General features: G+C 40.4%; 1 protein-coding gene across 3 annotated transcripts; it reads right to left on the reverse strand.

The window, feature by feature from the left end:
* Window positions 1–749: 749 nt before the first annotated feature.
* Window positions 750–8,296, reverse strand: LOC127935470 (keratin, type I cytoskeletal 13). 3 transcript variants are annotated; one of them, XM_052533369.1, is made up of 8 exons: window positions 7,853–8,285; window positions 7,577–7,659; window positions 7,333–7,489; window positions 7,086–7,247; window positions 6,862–6,987; window positions 6,646–6,774; window positions 1,100–1,191; window positions 750–952 (listed from the first exon to the last, which is right to left on the reverse strand). In XM_052533369.1, the coding sequence occupies exons 1-8, from the start codon at window positions 8,222–8,224 to the stop codon at window positions 817–819; spliced, it is 1,257 nt and encodes a 418-aa protein (XP_052389329.1). In that variant the 5' UTR covers window positions 8,225–8,285; the 3' UTR covers window positions 750–816. The 3 variants fall into 3 exon arrangements, with proteins under 3 accessions (XP_052389329.1, XP_052389328.1, XP_052389330.1); XM_052533368.1 differs by lacking the exons at window positions 6,646–6,774; window positions 6,862–6,987; window positions 7,086–7,247; ... (1 more) ...; window positions 7,577–7,659; window positions 7,853–8,285 and adding exons at window positions 1,401–1,526; window positions 1,627–1,788; window positions 1,863–2,019; window positions 2,096–2,178; window positions 2,486–3,376 and having other exon boundaries at window positions 1,100–1,320; XM_052533370.1 differs by lacking the exons at window positions 750–952; window positions 1,100–1,191 and adding an exon at window positions 6,262–6,442 and having other exon boundaries at window positions 6,554–6,774; window positions 7,853–8,296.
* Window positions 8,297–21,065: the final 12,769 nt, after the last annotated feature.

Genomic DNA, 21,065 nt, shown 5'->3' on the forward strand with positions numbered 1-21,065 from the left:
ATCTGCCTTTAAACTAGATTGATTATTTGAATCAGTCAGTGTGTAAACGCTGTATTTTTAAATGTATTTATTAAACACTGTCTCTACTATAGAACGTTATTCCAGTGGATTCGTGTAATGTGCAATGGGCCTCAAATCCCAACATATGTCACCTTTTTTCAGTTGATTTTGAAATCACCAGCTGTCAGATGCATCAATACGGCAAGGGATAAATGGAAGAAGCAGAGACCTGGTTTGTCAGTGAACATAGTGGTTGTGTAACTTATATTTGCTTTTATTTTATTGCCTTTGCAAGCACCTCATATCATAGCATTGCGACATTTGTCATGTTTCAGATTTCCCAGCCTGTTCTTGTACCCAGTAATAATAAATGTGTTCAAAGGTGTGTACTCACTAGAGAGAGATTTAATCATTGTTGTAAATGTGAAGCATTTATCTTATTTTTGTAATTGGATATAATTCTTAAAAAGACATTTACTTTGAGGAGAAATTAACTTTAGCCTGATTTAATGTCAGTTAATGCATCAGCAGCTGTTTCTAATTTCAAGTTTTATGATAATCGAGCACATAAATGTTCTTTAAAGTTAACTTTCATAATTTTGTTTTTGTTTTTTAACTCTAATATTACCACAACTAGGCTATAACCCTAGCATATCTGTAGTTTGATTTCAAATATTTTTGCATGAATTTTCCTATTGTGACATAAAATATGACAACAAAACAGAAGAAAATGAGACAAACACCAGGAATGCAGAGTTAGAGCACCGTTAGTGCAGTTTATTGGTTTTTCATAACTCGAAGTGTTGTTGTTTTTGCTCAAGAGAGCTTCTGAGACACAACCTCGCTTTTAGACTGGGAGGACGAGCTGACCACTTTGCCGTCCACAACCTCTTCCACAATGGTTACCACTTTGCGTGTAGTCGAGGATGAGCTTGTGCTTGAAACAGAGAGGCTGCAGAGGTAGAAAACAAAGAATATTACAGAAATCTCCATCTCACTTTAATTCTGTTTGTTATAATAAACCATCATTGCTCACTGAAAAAACTGACGCTATATAAATGTATTTATTAAGAGACAGTGTGTTGTATTTGCTTCTTACCTAGTAGCCTCTCCATCCAGCAGTCTTCTGTACTCTGCAATCTCAATTTCTAGTCTGGTCTTGATGTCCAGAAGCATCTTATACTCTTGCCCTTGACGCTCCAGATCGGCACGAAGCTGCATCAGCTGCTCTTCCAGGCTGGTGACCTGGAGCTGGTAGCTGGACAACATGGAAGCGTAGCGGGCCTGTGTGTCTGCCAAAGTGCCTTCCAACGATGCTTTCTGTTGGGGAAATCCTAGTTACTCTGTGTTCTATGCAATGTGATGACCAACGTTTACAAGATTCATCTCTGCTTGCTTACCATACTGAGTTGTGATTGTAGCTCGATTTCAAGACTTTGGAGCGTGCGTTTAACCTCGGTGATTTCAGATCGGGATGTTTGGAGGGTTTCTGTGCTCACGGCAACTTCCTTGCTGAGGGCTTCACTCTATGAGAGGAAAATCATACATTGCAGTCAGATAAGTCATCTGTTGTTTTACATTACAATATAGTTCTTTAAAAAAAAAAAAAAAAACATCAGATTTTACCTTAGACTTGAACCAAGTCTCAAGTTCTTTGCGGTTTTTGGCAGCAACGGCTTCGTAGTGCTCACGTATTTCAGCCATGACCTTTGTCAGGTCTTCCTGTGGGGCTGCATCTATCTCCACATTGACCTGTCCGCTCATCTGGGAGCGAGCTGCCAAGAGTTCCTAGATGCAATAACAACCACTGAGCATTTGCCTCACATTCATTTGAACTAAATATGAACTAAGCACCAACTTACCTCCTCGTGGTTCTTCTTGAGGAAGATCAGCTCTTCTTTTAGACCCTCAATCTGCATTTCCAGATCAGATCTTGACATTGTCAGCTCATCCAGCACCCTCCTCAGGCCAGCAATGTCTGCCTCTACAGACTGCTTCATGCTCAGCTCATTCTCATATCTGCACAAAAAAGAAACAGATTTTAATGCTTTGGACCTTTTACAAATAGCTTTTGTTTAGGTTGCTAGTCACTTACTTGACCCTGAAGTCATCAGTAGCCAGCTTGGCGTTGTCAATGCTCAGGTAGATGCCTCCATTTAAACGTGTGGCAGCCTGGATCTTCAGTAGCACAAAATGAAAAAAAGGGTCAAATTGCATTCTTAATAGAGTATTTTATTTTTGCACATGCTTTGCAAATTAGGAACCATGAGATAATGATGGATGTTGGTAAAGAATAAATAAATTAAAATCTAGGTAATCAAATTTAGGCAGTTTTAGGCGTAATTGAGAAATTCAATTTTCATCAAATGCTTTAAACATATGCTTTGAAATGAGGAACCTTGGGATATTGCAAACTGGTTAATTTCTGTCTAAAGGTAGTTTAATTATTAACTTGACTATCATGATTTATAGCTAACTCACATACCTTGCCCTGGAGGTCACTGATTGTAGCATAGTAGGCGCTGTAGTCACGAGCAGAGGGGCCCATCCTGCTCTCCATGAACTGCCGGATCTTCAGCTCAAGATCAGCATTAGCCTTCTCGAGAGAGCGCACCTTCTCCAGGTAGGAGGCCAGACGGTCATTGAGGTTTTGCATGGTGGCTTTCTCATTTGCGGACACATCAATGGCATCAGCCAAGTTGAAACCACCTCCAAAACCAGCACCGGCACCGGCACCAGCAGAGAAGGAACGATGAGCAGAGGCACTAGAGATACGGACTCCACTTCCCCCTGCTCCTCCATACACACTACCGGCACGCATGGCTGTGACACGACCTGCTCCACCACCAAAGTGAGAAGAACCTCCTGAAGACATGTAGGTGCGGCTGGAAGAAGAAGAAGTCATCATTTTGGAGGAGGCTTGCTGTCGTTCTCAACTGGAGAATGGCTGGAGAATGAGCGAGCGGATGAGTGAGGAGAACACGACCCCTGTCTTTTTTATTTGGACAAATGGGGGAGGGACTAGATGGAATGCCTAAGGGGGTGGACCAAGATACTATTACCCCTTTCCCTAATGCAGCGGGTGTGGCTGAATACAAGACTGCATAGTGTCAGTGTTTTAGAGTTCCACTTAAATTCTTCAGAATTTCCTTAAAGATTGCCAGCAGCATGATATCATGGACTGAATAAATTGACCTAACTGGTTTGTTAAATGAAACTTTTCTTTCTAGTTTAATGAAACTTTTACTGTTTGCTTTAGGAATGCACAGTATATTGGTTGACACATATTTAATTATATTCAGTAAATTATATCAAATAATCATTGGACCTTACTATATATCTCTTTATTTTTCAACATGAATAAAAAGTTTAATCAAAGCCTATAACATTTGTGTGTGTGTGTCGGATTCAGGATTCAGAAGATTGTAATCTTTGCTTTGCATAAGTATCCATCATTTATTTATTCCAGCTGTTGTTCATAACAGGCCAGTTTTTAAATCATTTGTGGAGTAAATGTTAGACTTATTTAAAAAAAAAATCAGTTTTCCATTACACATGGTGGTTGCTGTTATTTAATGCATGGTCAAATGTAGACTTCCAAAGTTAGTTTTTTTTTTTTTTTTGTATATATTAATAATATAAACAATGAGTTACAGGCATTGATTAAAATTCGTAGTTTGTGTGTGTTTAATAGTCTTTTTTTTTTTTTTTTTTTTTTTTACAGAAACTACATTTAAACAGTGCTGTTGAATCTAAATTAGCTATATTTAACACTAAGCGATATAAAGCAGGTTTAGCTTGTCTGGAGTGGGTTTCGGATGACCTGCTAATGATAATCAGGCTTGTTGTGACAGGTTGGAATGTTCATATTTCAAAAGGCAAATAGAAAGTTTTCCATTTGAGTGCAACAGTGTTGTGTGGTTCAACTTTTAACTATTTTAAACGTTTGGTTATATTAAGTAAATTCCTAAGGTTTTTAGTTAGAACTAATTCTTGAGTGATTTAGATTTGTTTATTCTGACTCATATTTTGTTCAAGGTTAAGAAACAACCCTACTTTACACCTTTACACCAACAGGAGGCAGTGTCCAGAAACTTTCCAGGGTCCCTCCCAGCATGTAAAGCGGTCATGCAATAAAATGGACTTTATTGTACAAAACTTGCTGCAGGGACAGTTACCTAGAGCAATGCTTCCCAACCCTGTTTGTGCAGGCTCATTGTTGAATCAGGATTGTTAAACTGAGGAAAAGTTTTCAAATATTTATTGTCGGTGATAGCCTAGAGCTACAGTACCTGGGGTTATGTCCTTTGTTGAATGCCACAGAGGTAATGAACCTTTGAGGTTTGACCCTTTAACATTTACTAGTCTATGTCAATTCAGAGGTATGGCTGACATACCTTCAGTGCTTTTATAGACTAACAGTTTTAAATACACTTCATGCGAATGTTAATATTGATTAATTTCTTCCATCTTTGGTCTGTTGATTACTTGATTTAATTTGATGAGGATCAGAGAAACTTAGAACAATGCTGGATAGTAACTGATGACATGTTTTGGATAAAATAAAAAATTTGTAACTGGATTATATTATGTTTTATAATCCTTATAATCAGGCTACAATTACTTTTATATGGATTGCATATTCTTAAAACTGCAGTAAATGATTCATAATTTATTGATTCTCCTTAATTCTTCTTTTTTTCTCTCTTTTAAAGCTTCCTTTCAAATACCTTACTGTGTGTCATACCATTAAGTTCTGACTACAGTATATACAGGTGCATCTCAATAAATTAGAATGTCGGGAAAAAGTTCATTTATTTCCATAATTCAACTCAAATAGTGAAACTCTTGTATAAAATAAATTCAGTGCACACAGACTGAAGTAGTTTAAGTCTTTGGTTCTTTTAATTGTGATGATTTTGGCTCACATTTAACAAAAACCCACCAATTCACTATCTCATCAAATTAGAATATGGTGACATGCCAATCAGCTATTCAACTCAAAACACCTGCAAAGGTTTCCTGAGCCTGCAAAATGGTATTTCAGTTTGGTTCACAAGGCTACAATCATGATCTGACAGTTGTCCAGAAGACAATCATTGACCCCCTTCACAAGGAGGGTAAGTCACAAACATTCATTGCCAAAGAAGCTGGCTGTTCACAGAGTGCTTTATTCAAGCATGTTAACAGAAAGTTGAGTGGAAGGAAAAGATGCAAAACCAACCTAGAGAACAGCAGCCTGAGGATACAAGCAAAAACCATTCATGAATTTGAGTGAACTTCACAAGGAATGGACTGAGGCTGGGGTCAAGAGCCATCACACACAGACGTGTCAAGGAATTTGCTGAAGCACAATCACACCACAAGTAATCCATGTTTCTGAAATGGGGTTCCAAAAAGTCCCTCAAGCAATTAGACCATATAAAAAACACCATCTTTATCATATCCAGTGATCAAATAAATTTTTATTTAATTATTTAGCAGATGTTTATTTACTTTTTTATTTTATTTTTTTATTTATAAATTAAGAACAAAACAACCATCACATTGGAGTGATGACTCCCATACATTATTTATGGGACTGAGGCATCATACAAGAGTATTGATATTTGCAGTTGCGCAATACTATGTGTCAAGAGTAAGCTAGGCTGATGATAATAGAGAGATGACTTCTAATGAGGGTCATGTGCAACAAATTATGTATTCTTCTGATTCTGGTTAAATAGAGCTGTGACGTTTGACATTTAATGTATTATTTGTATTATTATTTATGAGATTTGGCTTAATGGACAAAAATTGTAGAAAGAATTGGCCCACGTACATGTTGGAGATGTCTATTTGACGTCTGCATTTACATCAGCAAAACTTGTTTTTTAAAGTGCTTGCTCATATGTCTATAGGACGATTCCTATCAGATGTCAAACAGACATTTACAAGATGTCTTTAAGATGTTTATGATTTAGAATGTAAGTAAAACGGACATCTTACAGACGTCTTGAGATGTTTGTACACAGCAGATGCTTTCCAGATGAAGCAATCTTTAACAGACATCTTGGAGATGTGTGCTATCTCTGGGAAGAGTACATATGAAGTAGACTCGCTCCATCGGTCAAAATAGACAATTCTTACAGTATGCTGCATTTGGGTCTTTGAGTTAGTTGTGACAACGTATTTATATGAGTTATTGATTTTTATATTTGGTTTTCAAATGACTTTTCATTGACAAAAGCAAATGACCAAAACAAGACAAACACAAAAATGCACAGTTAGACCAGTTTATTGGCTTTTCATCACTCTTATGTGGATAGCTTTTGCTCAGGAGGGCTTCTGAGACACAACCTCGCTTGACTGTGAGGATGTGCTGACCACTTTGCCATCCACTATCTCTTCCACAATAGTTACCACTTTGCGTGTAGTTGAGGTTTTGCTTGTGTTTGGGACACTGCAGAGGGAGAAAATAAAGAAGATTAAATAAAGCTCATTTAAAAATTTGAAATTTAAAGTTTAATCTACATGCCATTTTAATAGATTTCGTATTGTAGTTGTGTCTCACCTTGGAACCTCTCCATCCAGCAGTCTTCTGTACTCTGCAATCTCCATCTCCAGTCTGGTCTTGATGTCCAGAAGCATCTGATACTCTTGCCGTTGACGCTCCAGATCACCACGAAGCTGTCCCAGCTGCTGCTCCATGCTGGTCACCTGCATTTGGTAACCGTTTAACATGGAGGAGTAGCGGTTCTCTGTGTCTGCCAAAGTGCCTTCCAGTGACGCTTTCTGTTAGGGAAATGTCATTATTATTTACATTGTGATCACAACAAAACACATCAGAAAGATTTATTCTGTTTATCTCAGCTTGCTTACCAAACTGAGCTGTGATTGTAGCTCGATTTCAAGACTTTGGAGTGTGCGTTTAAGCTCTGCGATTTCAGTTCGGGACGTCTGTAGAGTTTCTGTGCTCAAAACAACTTCTTTGCTGAGGGCTTCACTCTGTGAGATGAAATCCATTGGAAAGCAGTCAGACAAGTCTTTTGTTGGATTTGTTTACAATATAACTTATAAAATTTAAAGATTAATTTTCTTTTTACCTTACTCTGGAACCAAGCTTCAAGTTCTTGGCGGTTCTTGGTAGCAACGGCCTCGTAGTGCTCACGGATTTCAGACATGACCTTTGTCAGGTCTTCCTGTGGGGCTGCATCTACCTCTACATTGACTTGTCCACTCATCTGGGTGCGCACTGCCAAGAGATCCTAAAGACGCAATAACAACCACTGAGCATTTGCCTCTCATGCATTTTAAGATGAACTATCAAATATGAACTAAGCACCAACTTACCTCCTCGTGGTTCTTCTTGAGGAAGATCAGCTCTTCTCTTAGACCCTCAATCTGCATCTCCAGATCAGATCTGGCCATTGTCAGCTCATCCAGCACCCTCCTCAGGCCAGCAATGTCTGCCTCTACAGACTGCCTCATGCTCAGCTCATTCTCATATCTGCACAAAAATGATTCATTATAAATACTGTGGATCTTTAATTAAAAATGTGTTTATATAGTGCAAGCCTTTAAGTAGCAGACTTACTTGACCCTGAAGTCATCTGCAGCCAGCTTGGCATTATCAATGCTCAGGTAGACGCTTCCATTTACACGTGTGGCATCCTGGATCTTCAGAGGAACAGAATGAAGATGCAGTTTTAGATCACTCTTTTTTTATGAGTACTTAAGAATTGTATTTTATACTATATGAATACATGTATTGCACAGGAAGAATGATGCGATATTTGCAATTGGTTAACTTTTGTCTCAAGCTAGTTTAATGATTGGCTTGACTAATATGTTCAATAATTAAGTCACATACCTTGCCCTGGAGGTCATTGATTGTATCATAATAGGCACTGTAGTCACGAGCATCAGGAGAGGCCTTGCTTTCAATGAACTGCCGGATCTTCAGCTCAAGATCAGCATTAGCCTTCTCGAGGGAGCGCACCTTCTCCAGGTAGGAGGCCAGACGGTCATTGAGGTTTTGCATGGTGGCTTTCTCATTTGCAGACACATCAATGGCATCAGACAGGTTGAAGCCAGCATCGCTACCAGGAGAGAAGGAACGAGGAGCAGAGGCACTAGAGATACGGACCCCAGTTCCTCCTGCTCCCGCGTACACACTGCCAGCACTACGTGAGCGAGGATATGCTCCTGAGGACAGGAAGCTGCGTTTGGAGAAAGAAGACATCGTTTTGAAGGTGGCTTGCTGTCGTTGTCTGCTCTGGCTGGAGAATCAGAGAGCGGATCAGTGAGGAAAATACGACCTCTCTTCCTTTTATCTGGACAAATGGAGGAGGGACTGTAAAGATTGCCTTAGGTGATGGAGAGTGAAACTATTTCTCCGTTCCCTAAGGCAGCAGGTGTGGCAGAAGAAAAATTTGAATGGTATGTTATCATTTACAGTTTCACAAGAAAAAATACTTTGGGGGGTTATGTGAGTTTCATCTGTTGATGTTTTGTTTTAATAATACGTTTTCTTCTTTGCAAAATCTATTATAAAAATGTAACGTAAAAGTGTAGCTATTATATATATATATATATATATATATATATATATATATATATATATATATATATATATATATATATATTAGCTCTGATGAACAATAGGTAGGATATTCTTTGTATTTCTTACAATTCTGACAAATATTAAAAATTCAGAGACGTTAAAAAATAATGGATCGTTAGAACTTTTTAGATGCGCTTCAATTAAAAAAAAAATACATTCAGATTAGAACTTTTGAAAATTAACAACTGAAATGACATCAAAATGTCTAGCATTTGGCACATAAAACTAAAATTTCCTGTGAAATGAAACCATTTCCACCCTTTGTAGAAAACTTATCAGATCAAACTGAACCCGCCTCAGGCATGATAAACCTGTTTTATCTTTTGATCATACCAGGTTTTACCGTCAAACTAATAAGTTTTGACGTTTAATTATGTTTGAGTGTACATCGTTAGGGTTTGACTCCAAAGCAGATCAATTATATGGTAGTATCTGCAGAGAATGTGGTAGGATGACAATTCAACAAACACTTTTCTTTTCGATAGATTCATTACAGTGTGGGCTTCTATATTTAATCAGTGTTCTTTCAGTTACATAATGCATAAAATAACTTAGATTTAATTTCATTAAATGAGAAGAGTGATGTAGCAAAGGTGTCATATGATGCTTTTTTAAAGATCATTATTTTGTTTATTTGGAGTAACAGAATATGTTGACATGGTTTAATGTCCAAAAAACACATTCCTTTTCAAAACTGTACATTATTGTAGGTCCACTATGCCCTGCCTCTCTCAAAACAAGTGCTTTCTACAAAGTCCTTCCTTCCGACAAGTGCAGTGCCGTAAGGGAAAACCCAAAATTCCTACCTAAAAAAATTAGCATATTTTATCAGACAAATGAAAGATGTGTGTTTTTAATACAAAAAAAGTCAACCTTCAAATAATTATGTTCAGTTATGCACTCAATACTTGGTCGGGAATCCTTTTGCAGAAATTACTGCTTCAATGCGGCTGCTGAGGTGTTATGGAGGCCCAGGATGCTTCAATAGCGGCCTTAAGCTCATCTAGAGTGTTGGGTCTTGCGTTTCTCAACTTTCTCTTCACAATATCCCACAGATTCTCTATGGGGTTCAGGTCAGGAGAGTTGGCAGGCCAATTGAGCACAGTAATACCATGGTCAGTAAACCATTTACCAGTGGTTTTGGCACTGTGAGCAGGTGCCAGTTCGTGCTGAAAAACGAAATCTTCATCTCCATAAAGCTTTTCTGCAGATGGAAGCATGAAGTGCTCCAAAATCTCCTGATAGCTAGCTGCAAAGTACTTTAGACCACTGAGCAACAGTCCAGTGCTGCTTCTCTGTAGCCCATTTCCTGCACACGCCTGTGCACGGTGGCTCTGGATGTTTCTACTCCAGACTCAGTCCATTGCTTCTGCAGGTCCCCCAAGGTCTGCAATCGGTCCTTCACCACAATCTTCCTCAGGGTCCGGTCACCTCTTCACGTTGTCAGTGTTTTTTGCCACACTTTTTCCTTCCCACAGACTTCCCACTGAGGTGCCTTGATACAGCACTCTGGGAACAGCCTATTCGTTCAGAAATTTCTTTCTGTGTCTTACCCTCTCGCTTGAGGGTGTCAATGATGGCCTTCTGGACAGCAGTCAGGACGGCAGTCTTACCCATGATTGTGGTTTTGAGTAATGAACCAGGCTGGGAGTTTTTAAAAGCCTCAGGAATCTTTTCCAGGTGTTTAGTGTTAATTAGTTGATTCAGATGATTAGGTTAATAGCTCGTTTAGAGAACCTTTTCATGATATGCAAATTTTTTTAGATAGGAATTTTGGGTTTTCATGAGCTGTATGCCAAAATAATCAGTATTAAAACAATAAAAGACCTGAAATATTTCAGTTGGTGTGCAATGAATCTCAAATATATGAAAGTTTAATTTTTATCATTACATTATGGAAAATAATGAACTGTTATTACAATATGCTAATTTTTTTAGAAGGACCTGTACAAAGTATTTAATTTGTTAAATTTTTAGTTCACTTTTAGTATAATTGCAGTAAAAACTACAAACATAGTGTCAGGAAAGATAAGGACCCAAGAGCAGATGATGCTGAAAAATTATACTTTATTATCAGAAGGATGTCCAGAAAAAACAAAAACCCAATTTGGAAAAAATAGCTCAGTCATGACTTCCAACAGCACGGTGTGTGTCGTGCGCTCAACCTCTGAAATCGCCAGGAGCGGAGAGGGCAACGAGTATGAGACGGCAGGCAGGAGAGTAGTCGAGGAGATGGGGGGGGGGGGGTCAAGCGAGGTGCAGACAGGGCTGAGAACTGCGGGCAGCAACAGGAAGAACAGTCCAAAAAGCTCTGAGGGCAAAACACACGTTACACCAACTGGGCAGACAAGTTATCGAGTGCACAGACCAGACAGGAGGAACAGGGCGGAGCCGAAGCCACAGAGCGGGGAGCGACAGGGGAAGACAAAGTAGGGGAATGGGGAGAATGCAAGACAGGTTTAATTTTGGACACATGAAAGATAGGGTGCACACGACGAAGAGAATTGGGCAACCGAAGACGAATCGTCACCGGGTTGATGACCTTGGAAATACGTTATGGTCCAAAGAAACTTGGAAGCCAATTTTCGCGATGGGACCCTCACTGGCAAATCCTTGGTGGAAAGCCATACGCGTTGTCTGCAGACATAATGAGGCATCAACCTACGGTGATGATCCGCGGCGGTCTTAAAACGTCCCCTCGCTCAGATAAGCATCTCCCTGGCCCTGCTCCAGGTGTGGCGGCAGCGCTGAACAAAAGCCTGAACTGAGGGGACTGCTGCCTCGGGGCCTTGGAAAGAAAACAGAGGGGGCTGATAACCTAGACTACACATGAAAGGGGACGTACCTGTAGATGACCCCGGTAAAGAGTTGTGAGCATATTCTGCCCACATCAGTTGATGACTCCAGGAGGAGGGGTTATGGGATGCCAGGCAGTGAAGCATCTGACCGAGATCCTGGTTGGTGCGTTCGGTCTGGCTGTTGGTCTGCAGATGAAAGCCTGACGACAGACTTGCGTAGGCTCCAATCTGTCAGCAGAACTCCCTCAAAAAATGCTAAACTAATTGGGCCCCCCTTCAAGAAACCATGTCCCCCAGTCAATGATCACCCAGGCCGTCTCCTTAGCTGAGGGGAGTTTAGAAAGGGGAACGAAGTGGACCACTTTGGAAAATCATTGAGAATCACTGTATTGCCGCTGGATGGAGAGAGTACAACCACGAAATCCAGGGCAATATGGGACCATGGGCGGGATGGGATGGGAAGCTCCATTAACAGACCAGCGGGAGGAAAATTAGATGATTTATTTTGAGCACAGACCGAACATGGCCCCATGAACTGGCGTACGTCCTCCGCCATGGCAGGCCACCAAAACCGCTGGCGGATGGTAGCCGGCGACCTCCTCACTCCTGGATGGCACATGATCTTGGAGGAGTGGCCCCACTGGAGAACGGCGGAGCAGACTGACTCAGGCACGAAGAGCAGACCCGTGGGACACGCCGCGGGCACCCCGACTCCCTACTGCGCTCATCTGACGAGCTTCTAAATTCCCCAGCATGCATCCCGGAGGTATTATAGTGTCGAGGGGTGGATCACCTGGAGAAGCGAAAAGACGTGACAAGTATGTTTTAAGTCTTCGGACGCTGTCTTAGCGTCCGATGACCAACCGAAATTGACTTTGATGGAGGTTAGCATGGTCAGAGGGGCCACCACCTGCCCGAAGTTCCTGATGAATCACTGATAAAAATTGGCGAAACCCAGGAACAGCTGTAACGCATTACGGGAATCAGGTGTCTGCCATATGGAGACGGCCCTAACCTACGCTGGGTCCATGCGAATCCCCCCCACCAAGATGATGTGTCCCAAGAACGAAACTGACTGAACGTAGAACTCGCACTTCCCTGCCTTAACAAACAACTGATTTTCTAACAGCCATTGAAGCACTTGTCGAATGTGCTGGACATTATCCTGAACAGAAGAGGAGAAAATTAGGATGTCATCCAAGTAAACAAAAACTAACCTGTCGATCATGTCCCGCAGCACGTTGTTGACAAGTGCTTGAAAAACCGCTGGGGCGTTGGATAAGCCGAAGGGAAGAACATGATATTCAAAGTGCCCACGGGGCATGTTAAACGCGGTCTTCCATTCGTCCCCCTCTTTGATCCATACCAGATTGTAAGCATTGCGTAGATCCAATTTCGTGAAAGACTCGACCCCCCTGCAGGAGATCGAAGGCCAATGACTTCAACGGCAGAGGGTACCAGTTCTTAACAGTGATGTCATACAGCCCTCGATAGTTTATGCAGGGGCGCAGAGAGCCATCCTTCTTCTTCATGAAAAAGAACCCCGCTCCGGCCGGAGAAGAAGAGGGACGAATAATACCAGCTGACAGAGAATCACTGAAATACCTTTCCATCGATTCTCACTCGGGCGCAGAGAGAGCATACAACTGTCCGAGAGGCAGAGAAGTACCAGGAAGGAGATCGATGGCACAATCATACGGTCGGTGTGGAGGAAGAGATACAGCCCGGGACCTGCTGAAGACTGCCCACAGATCGTGGTAACAAGCCAGGACCCGAGAAAGGTCCGCCTTCTCCTCCTGTAGGGAAACAGAAACAGAGACCGGGGAGGGAGCAGACAAAGGGCAATATGTGTAGCAATACTGACTCCATGACAAAACTAAATTGTCTGCCCAGTTAATGTTTGGCCCATGACGAATGAGCCAGGAATGACCCAAATCCAAAGGAGCAGACGGAGATCTACAGACTAGGAACTTGAGGTCCTCACTCTGGTTCCCGGAGGTAAGAACACTCACCGAATCAGTGATATGGGAAATCTGCATGAGTGGCCGGCCGTTGAGTCCATGAGCGACAAAAGGTGACTGCAGGGGTTGGATGGGAATCTCCCAAGCGCGTGCCCAATCCTCATCAATGAAGTTGCCCTCTGCCCCAGAGTCAATGAGAGCTGAAGCCTTAAACAAAGAGTGTTTAGTGAACAGAGACACAGGAAGATGAGTGCGTGACCTGTAAGTGGGGGAAATGGGAGTACCACTCAAATTAACTTTCAGACGTGAAAGAACAGCCTTTGCAGGACAGGAGTGAGTTTGGTGTCCTTGAGCCGCGCAATACAGTCAGAGGCCCTCCAACAGGCGGCACTGTTTCTCCTTGGGTGTGAGGCGCAAGCGATCCACCTGCATCGGCTCATACTCCTCGGCACTCTGGGATGGAGGGGCGGATGTCACTAGCTTGGAGTCTGCTCGAACTCGGTGGCGCAGCTCTCTCCTGGCGTGTATGCGGCGGGACAAAGTGATTACCTCATCCAAACATTCAGGAACTTTGTGGGCATAAAGTTCATCCTTGACACAGTCACATGAGCGATAAGGGCCTCAGTGTTCCATCCACAAGTAGTGGCCAGGGTGCGAAACTGCACTGAGTAATCAGTCACTGAACGTCTGCCCTGTTGGAGACGCAACAGTCGTGACAATTCCTTGCCAAAAACAGACTGATCTAAAGTCTTAATCATCTCCGCCTTAAAGGAACTGAAATTAGAACAGTACCTGGCCTGCGATTCCCACACAGTGGTACCCCAGCCACGTGCTCTACCTGTGAGCAGAGAGATGATGTGGGCCACCTTGGAGACTTCTGACGCATAGGTTCTAGGTTGTAGAGAAAACACTACCTCGCACTGAATAAGGAATGATTTACAATTAGTAGGCTCACCAGCATACGTAGGGGGTTATTCACTCTCGACTCAGAGGAGAAAGTGGACAGGAGAGAATCTCCTGGAGAATCTCCCGGAATCTTCTTGAGTGAGACGATCGCGTCAACCCACCAATTCAGTGATTTGAGCCACCAGGGAGTTCACAGAGTGACAAGTGGAAGACAGTTCCATCTCGTGCCGGCCCAGCATCGCTCCCTGATGCTCCAAAGCAGACTGCCAAGTTGAGACTTCCGCTGGGTCCATTCTGGGTCAGTCTGTGTTTTCAGGACAGATAAGGAGCCAAGAACAGATGAGGCTGAAAATTTATACTTTATTATCAGAAGGAAGGCGAAGGCATAATGTCCAGAAAAACCAAAAACCCAATTCGGAAAAAATAGCTCAGTCTTGACTTCCAACAGCATGGCGTGCGTGTCGTGCGCTCAGCCTCTGAAAGCGCCAGGAGCGGAGAGGACAACGAGTATGAGACAGCAGGCAGGAGAGTAGTCGAGCAGATGGGGGGGTCAAGCGAGGTGCAGACAGAACGGCAGGCAGCAACAGGGTCAAAAACAGGCCAGGTCGAGAACCAGAAGAACAGTCCAAAAAGCTCTGAGGGCAAAGCACACGTTACACCAACTGGGCAGACAAGTAATCGAGCGCACAGACTAGACAGGAGGAACAGGACGGAGCCGAAGCCATACATTATAGAACACTGATATTTGTATACTTGCTACATAAAGTATAATTAAAATATACTTGAACTTTACTTGAGTATCCTTAATAAAATTAACTTGAAGTATAATGCTTTTTGGTAAGGGAGCTGACTCCACTGTGTGACCCTGTCTCTCTCTTGCGCTTACACACACACACTTAAACTAATAACAAAACATATGTACAGTAGCTAATTCAGAAGCAAGGGATTGTCGAAGCAAAGTCAGAATGAAATCCTCTCCTAGTTTCATGAAACATTCGTACATAAAATGCGTTGCTGTTCTGTTGTAAGTAATCTTAAAAATTCTTAAATGCATCTACTTTTGGAAGGCAAAATGAAGTGTGTTTGGTTTCACGTAGATACACACAGCATCTCCCTGACACGGCTGCTTCACACTAACTGCGGTTACTGAAACCAAGCATTCTTTCTTTGCGTGAACATTTTGGTGGCATTATGCAAATATTTCCGCATAGTGATGTAGACATGTTAGAACGAGCCATTTTAGGGGGCGTGGCAGAGGCTTAACTTTGATAAACAATATTTCTTTGAATTTGAGACTTTGGTCTTTGCAACTTTACAGATCTTCTTTATGCACCAAGAGCTTGTAACACTCCAAAGAGAAAGGAAAAAAAGTAAATCATATCATCAAATGACCCCTTTAAACTGCTTAACCCTCAGCCTATAAACCCATTGGGCAAATAACTCTGACCAACTTAATGACAGAAACAGACAAGGAAGTGTTAGAGTTAGTCTTCAGGTTAAAAGTGAACAAGCAGGTTTAAAGTAACTCCCAAAGCATTTAAATTACGCAGAAATTTCACTTGTGATTGTGCAAGAAACATCAAAGATAGTCACTAAATCATAAATAATCACAAACCTAATTTAGTTATAGTTGCATATATGAAACCCATATATTGCATGGATAAAAACAGTTGTTTTTCACTGAAGATCTGAATTAAATATTTAGCCTAAGTCAGCTTTATCAATGCCCCGAATCTTCTGTATATGATTTTTAGCAACCAAAGAATTACTAAAATTATGTGTTCTGAAATAGCTGATTTTTAACACTTGGATTTCCTTGGAATGAAATAATGTTAAGATTAAATGCATGTTACATTTTATTTATAATGCTCTATAAAACCTATATTTCTTAAGTTCTTTTGTAGAAACAGTAGACACAGGACAAAAAAAATAGAATAATTAAACAAATGTTAGTTTAGAGTAACAGGAATTTTAAAAACATTTGTTGTTAACTAAAGGAAAAATGCTTGGGGTATTAGATTACAGCTGGCAAACCAGAAGAATACCACACAGCCCCACAGATACTCTAAAGCACACCAGGAGTGATGTTCACAAATGGAATGAAAGACTACAATTCATTAGTGTAAAAAACTCTGATGGGATTGTACAAGTATTCAGCACTGACCTGTTGTATCTCTGCCATGCTTGTTAAAGCAAATGTAGTACATAATCCTGTATCTGAGGCAAAATTACTAAAATATTGTCAATGCAACAGTGCATATAATATTTTTCTTATTCCGGTTGATTGGACACTGATCGGAACCACCTGATAATAATCTCCTTTGATTCGATATGTCTCTCAATGTGACGCTCAAATTAACAGATCGCATTTTAATGATGCAGAATACTCGCACGCAGGCTCAGTTATCATTATAAAAATATGGGATTTGTTTTCATTGTTATACTGATGACAGTCAACCATATATTTCAACAAGGCCAGATGAAACTTCTAAGTGTGTTAAAGATGTAAATTATTGGATTGGATGACCAATAATTATTTCTATTAAATTCGGATAAGATAGAGATATTACTTATTAGACCTCTAGACATGGACTATTGTAATGCACTGATAGGTGGTTGTCCTGCATCTTCAATAAACAAGCTACAGGTAGTTCAAAATGCAGCTGTATTAAAAATATTATATGTGTATATATACAGTGCTTTAAGTGGCCCAAAAGAGGTGCTTGTACTCTATTATAGCGATTTTTTTATTTTATTTTTTTTGATGACTCCCCTCATCCCCTGAGGTAACAACAACTATATTGAAGGGGTTTCATGTACAGCAGTCAACAGGTGACCTTAATAATAAATCCTTTCATTAGTTTGTGGATTTGCTTGAGCTAGAAAGAACTACTGGAAATAATATGTGCAAAAGGATTTTGAAAAAATACCCTTAGAAAGAGCTACTGCATTACTTGATTAGCTTGCGTCTGACATCCAGTGATTTGTATTTTTACCGTGCGGAGTGTACGTGTTTCACACACCCTCTCCGGTCAAGTTGAGTTGTTGACACTGACAGCGGAAAAAGCGACTCATGCGCTTTTCACTTGTAAAACTCAAGGGTGTACGGGTGATGTAGTCAAGGAAGCGTGCATTGTGAAGGGTGCTCTGAAAAGTGGCAGCGCAGGCAAAGGATTAAAACCTCTATTAAAACAGATGTCCAAATGAAGTACCGGTACGCTAAAAGCAGGTTCTGGGCGCACAGAGAGGGGTTAGCAGTACGCTCAAGAGCTATATTTGGAAGTGGCAGTACTCAGTACCGGTGCATACCGGCCCACTTAAAGCACTGACTCAAATGATTCACGAACCTGCTGCAAACTTCTAAACTTCCAAACTTTCCGCTCCGAACTCCATAACTGACTCAAATGATTCGCGAACCTGCTCCGAACTCCCGAACTGACTCAAATGATTCGCAAACCCGCTCCGAACTCCATAACTGACTCAAATGATTCGCGATCCCGCTCCGAACTCCCAAACTGGTTCAAATGATTCACGCTCCATCTTTTTGGAAGTGAGGGGGACAGAAATTACACACATACACACAGACACACACAGACACACACACACACACACACACACACACACACACACATATATATATATATATGTACAGCAAAAGTACAGCAAAAGCAGTAATATTGGGAAATATGTATACTATTTAAAATAACTGTTTTCTGTCTGAATATATTTTAAATGTAATGTATTCCTGTGATCAAAGGTGAATTTTCAGCATCATTCCTCCAGTCTTCAGTATCACATTAATCAGAAATCATTCTTAATATACTGAATTGCTGATTATCAATATTTAAAATAGATGAGAAATTTTTTTCAGCATTCTTTGATGAACAGAAGGATTTATGTGAAATAAAAAGCTTTTGCAACATTACACTATCATTCAAAAGCTTAGTCAGAATGTATATGTTTTTTTGTTTTTTGCAAAGGATTCATTAAATTGATCAAAATACATCATTTTACAAGATATTTCTATTTCAGATAAATGCTGTTCTTCTGAACTTTCTATTCATCAAAGAAACCTGAAAAAATTCTACTCAGCTGTTTTCACCATTATCATAATATGAGTTTTTCTTTTTTTATCTTTTTCTTTTCTTTTTTTAACAGCAAATCAGTATATCAAAATTATTTCTGAAGGATTGTGTGACTGGAGTAATGATGCAAAAAAAAATCAGCTTTGAATTCTCAATAAATTACATTTTGAAATGTATTACAATTAGAACATTTTAAATCTAAAATATTTAGATATTATAAACTGACTGAAGTAAAACAATAACATAACATATTCGTTAAATAACATAACAATTCAGGAACACCTTATTTAAAGTTTAACTGCAAGTTGCATTTAATATCAGTCAGTTGGGGGCAGTTAATCTAAAAGTTCAGTAAGTTTTACTAAATAATTTACCAAATAAAAGAAAAAAGAAAAATCAAGTGAAGTACTTTTCATTTCTACAGTATTTGAGTGTATTTATTTTATAGTAAAATATGCAATGGTGCTTGTAAAGCAAGGTCACAGAATACAACTTCAGCAGCCCCTACTGTTTAAAACATGTATCTTGATTTGTTTAAAGTCTCAATCAACTTGAATCATCACATATTTGCACATATTTTCAACCAACTCAGAGCACATCCCTATTACTCTCATAATTAGCATAGGGAAACTGTAAACCAGAGATATCCAAACTCAGCATGGGTGTTTGCAATCCTTGTAGCCTGTGATGTTGTGGAGTCCTTTTCACATGTCTCTGTAGTTGGAAGTGGTGAACTGTGCTTCAATTTTATTTTTGTATTGGCGTATTGTGGTCTCGATGGTTTTGCTTATAATCATCTCCATTACTGGAATTAAAGGCAGAGGTTAGAGTATTGAGAGCCATGCAAAAAATAGTTTTAATCAGCAGTTTCTGATTTGGGTAGGTTCTGATCGTTTTGGTCTGTACAATGTCTTCGATGCACTTTCTTATGAAGTACGTGACAGTGTCTGTGTAAACACCAATGTTGTCTTTGTATGCAGCCCAGAACATATCCAAGTCGACGTAATCAAATCAGACCTGTAACATAGAATTCGACTGGTATGACCAAAGCTGAATTGTCCCGAGGGGCAGGTGTTTCGGGTGTTCCCTAACTTCTGCTTGTAAGCAGTCAAGAGCAGAATGGAAGAGTGATCTGATTTGCCTAGAAGTGGGCAGGGGAGGGACAGTGGGGGGTAACATTGATCCAGAATCCATTTTCCACATGTGTTGCATGATCGTTGATGTAAGAATTTTGGTGCAATCCTCAAAAAAAAGATCGGCATTCATTTTATTGAAATCCCCGGTAATAAATGAAACATCAGGGTGTGCGGTCTCCTGTTTGCATAAATTCTTATACAGTTCCTCGAGTGCTGCATCTGTGTCAGCTTGAGGGGGGATGTAAACAGCTGATCCGTTGATCATGACGCATACACCTCCTCTTTTGTTTTTCCTTGAGAGATCTTTTATTCTATCTGTGCGATGCACAGAGACATACACCTCTTGAGACATCCAGGTTTCTGTGAGGCAAATAATGGAGCAATCCCTGATCTCACGCTGGAAAGAAATCCAAGCTCTCAGTTCAAAGAGTTTATTGTCCAGGGACTGGACATTAGACAGTAGTATACTTGGAAGTGGTGGTCGGTTTGCAAGGCATCTTAATCTGACGAGGACACCAGCTCTTTTTCCTATCCTCCAGCTCCGTTTTCAACGTCACGGTCAGGCGGCCCAAACAAGGAGCTCTGCAGTGTTGTTTGTAACAACGAGTCAGTGATTAGGAATTTAGGTAACACTTTAGAATAAGGTTCCATTAGTTAATGTTAGTTAATGTATTAATTAACATGAACAAACAATGAATAATACATTTATTACTGTATTTATTCATCTTCGTTAATTTTAGTTAACGAAAATACAGTTATTCATTGTTAGTTCATGGTAATTCACAGTGCATTAACTAATGTTAACAAGCACAACTTTTGATTTAAATAATGCATTAGTAAATGTTGAAATTAACATGAACTAAGACTTATAAATGCTGTAGAAGGATTGTGATAAGTGAGAGACAAAATGTGCAGAGTGCTGGGTCGCTAGGACTAGAATTCAGAACCCCTGATCTACATCCAAATACTACAAAGTGAGCTTTGCTAAGCAAATGTTATTATAATGGCAATTTCTCACTACAAATAACATTAAAAGTGGAAAAAAAGATTTTCAGAAGCATTTGCACAAACAGACCACCAATCGAAACTTTCAGCCGCCATCTTTATTTTTTAACTCATCTATCATGGAATGGCACGCACAGGATTGTGGTATATCAAAGTCAGCGAAGGAAAGCATCTATGCTGCCATCAATTGATCAGATTATGGCATCTCAGGCGACAGGACGTAAAGCTAACTTTGTATTTGGGCGTGCCTTTATGCCTCACTACTATGGAATGCTACTATGGAATCCTCCGAAGGCAGCATATTTCACCTTTGGGACACAGCCATACACAAGGGATAACAAGTTTAACAAGACACTAAGCTAATCATGGGTGAAAACTACAAACTGACTACAGACATGGAATGGGAAACACTTCAACATAAAAGTCCAGGGACAATCAGACATTTCAGATTCTTCTGTAAAGCAGCTCTAAAAGACACTGATCAGTGTTCAGATCAGTTGAATAATGGTATAAAGTTCACCAGTTTTGAAACAACTTCTATTCAGCTTAGCTCTACAGAAGACAGCAAT

The sequence above is a fragment of the Carassius gibelio genome, chromosome A19 (genome assembly GCF_023724105.1).
Source record: "Carassius gibelio isolate Cgi1373 ecotype wild population from Czech Republic chromosome A19, carGib1.2-hapl.c, whole genome shotgun sequence".
In the NCBI taxonomy this organism is placed as follows: Eukaryota; Metazoa; Chordata; class Actinopteri; order Cypriniformes; family Cyprinidae; genus Carassius; species Carassius gibelio.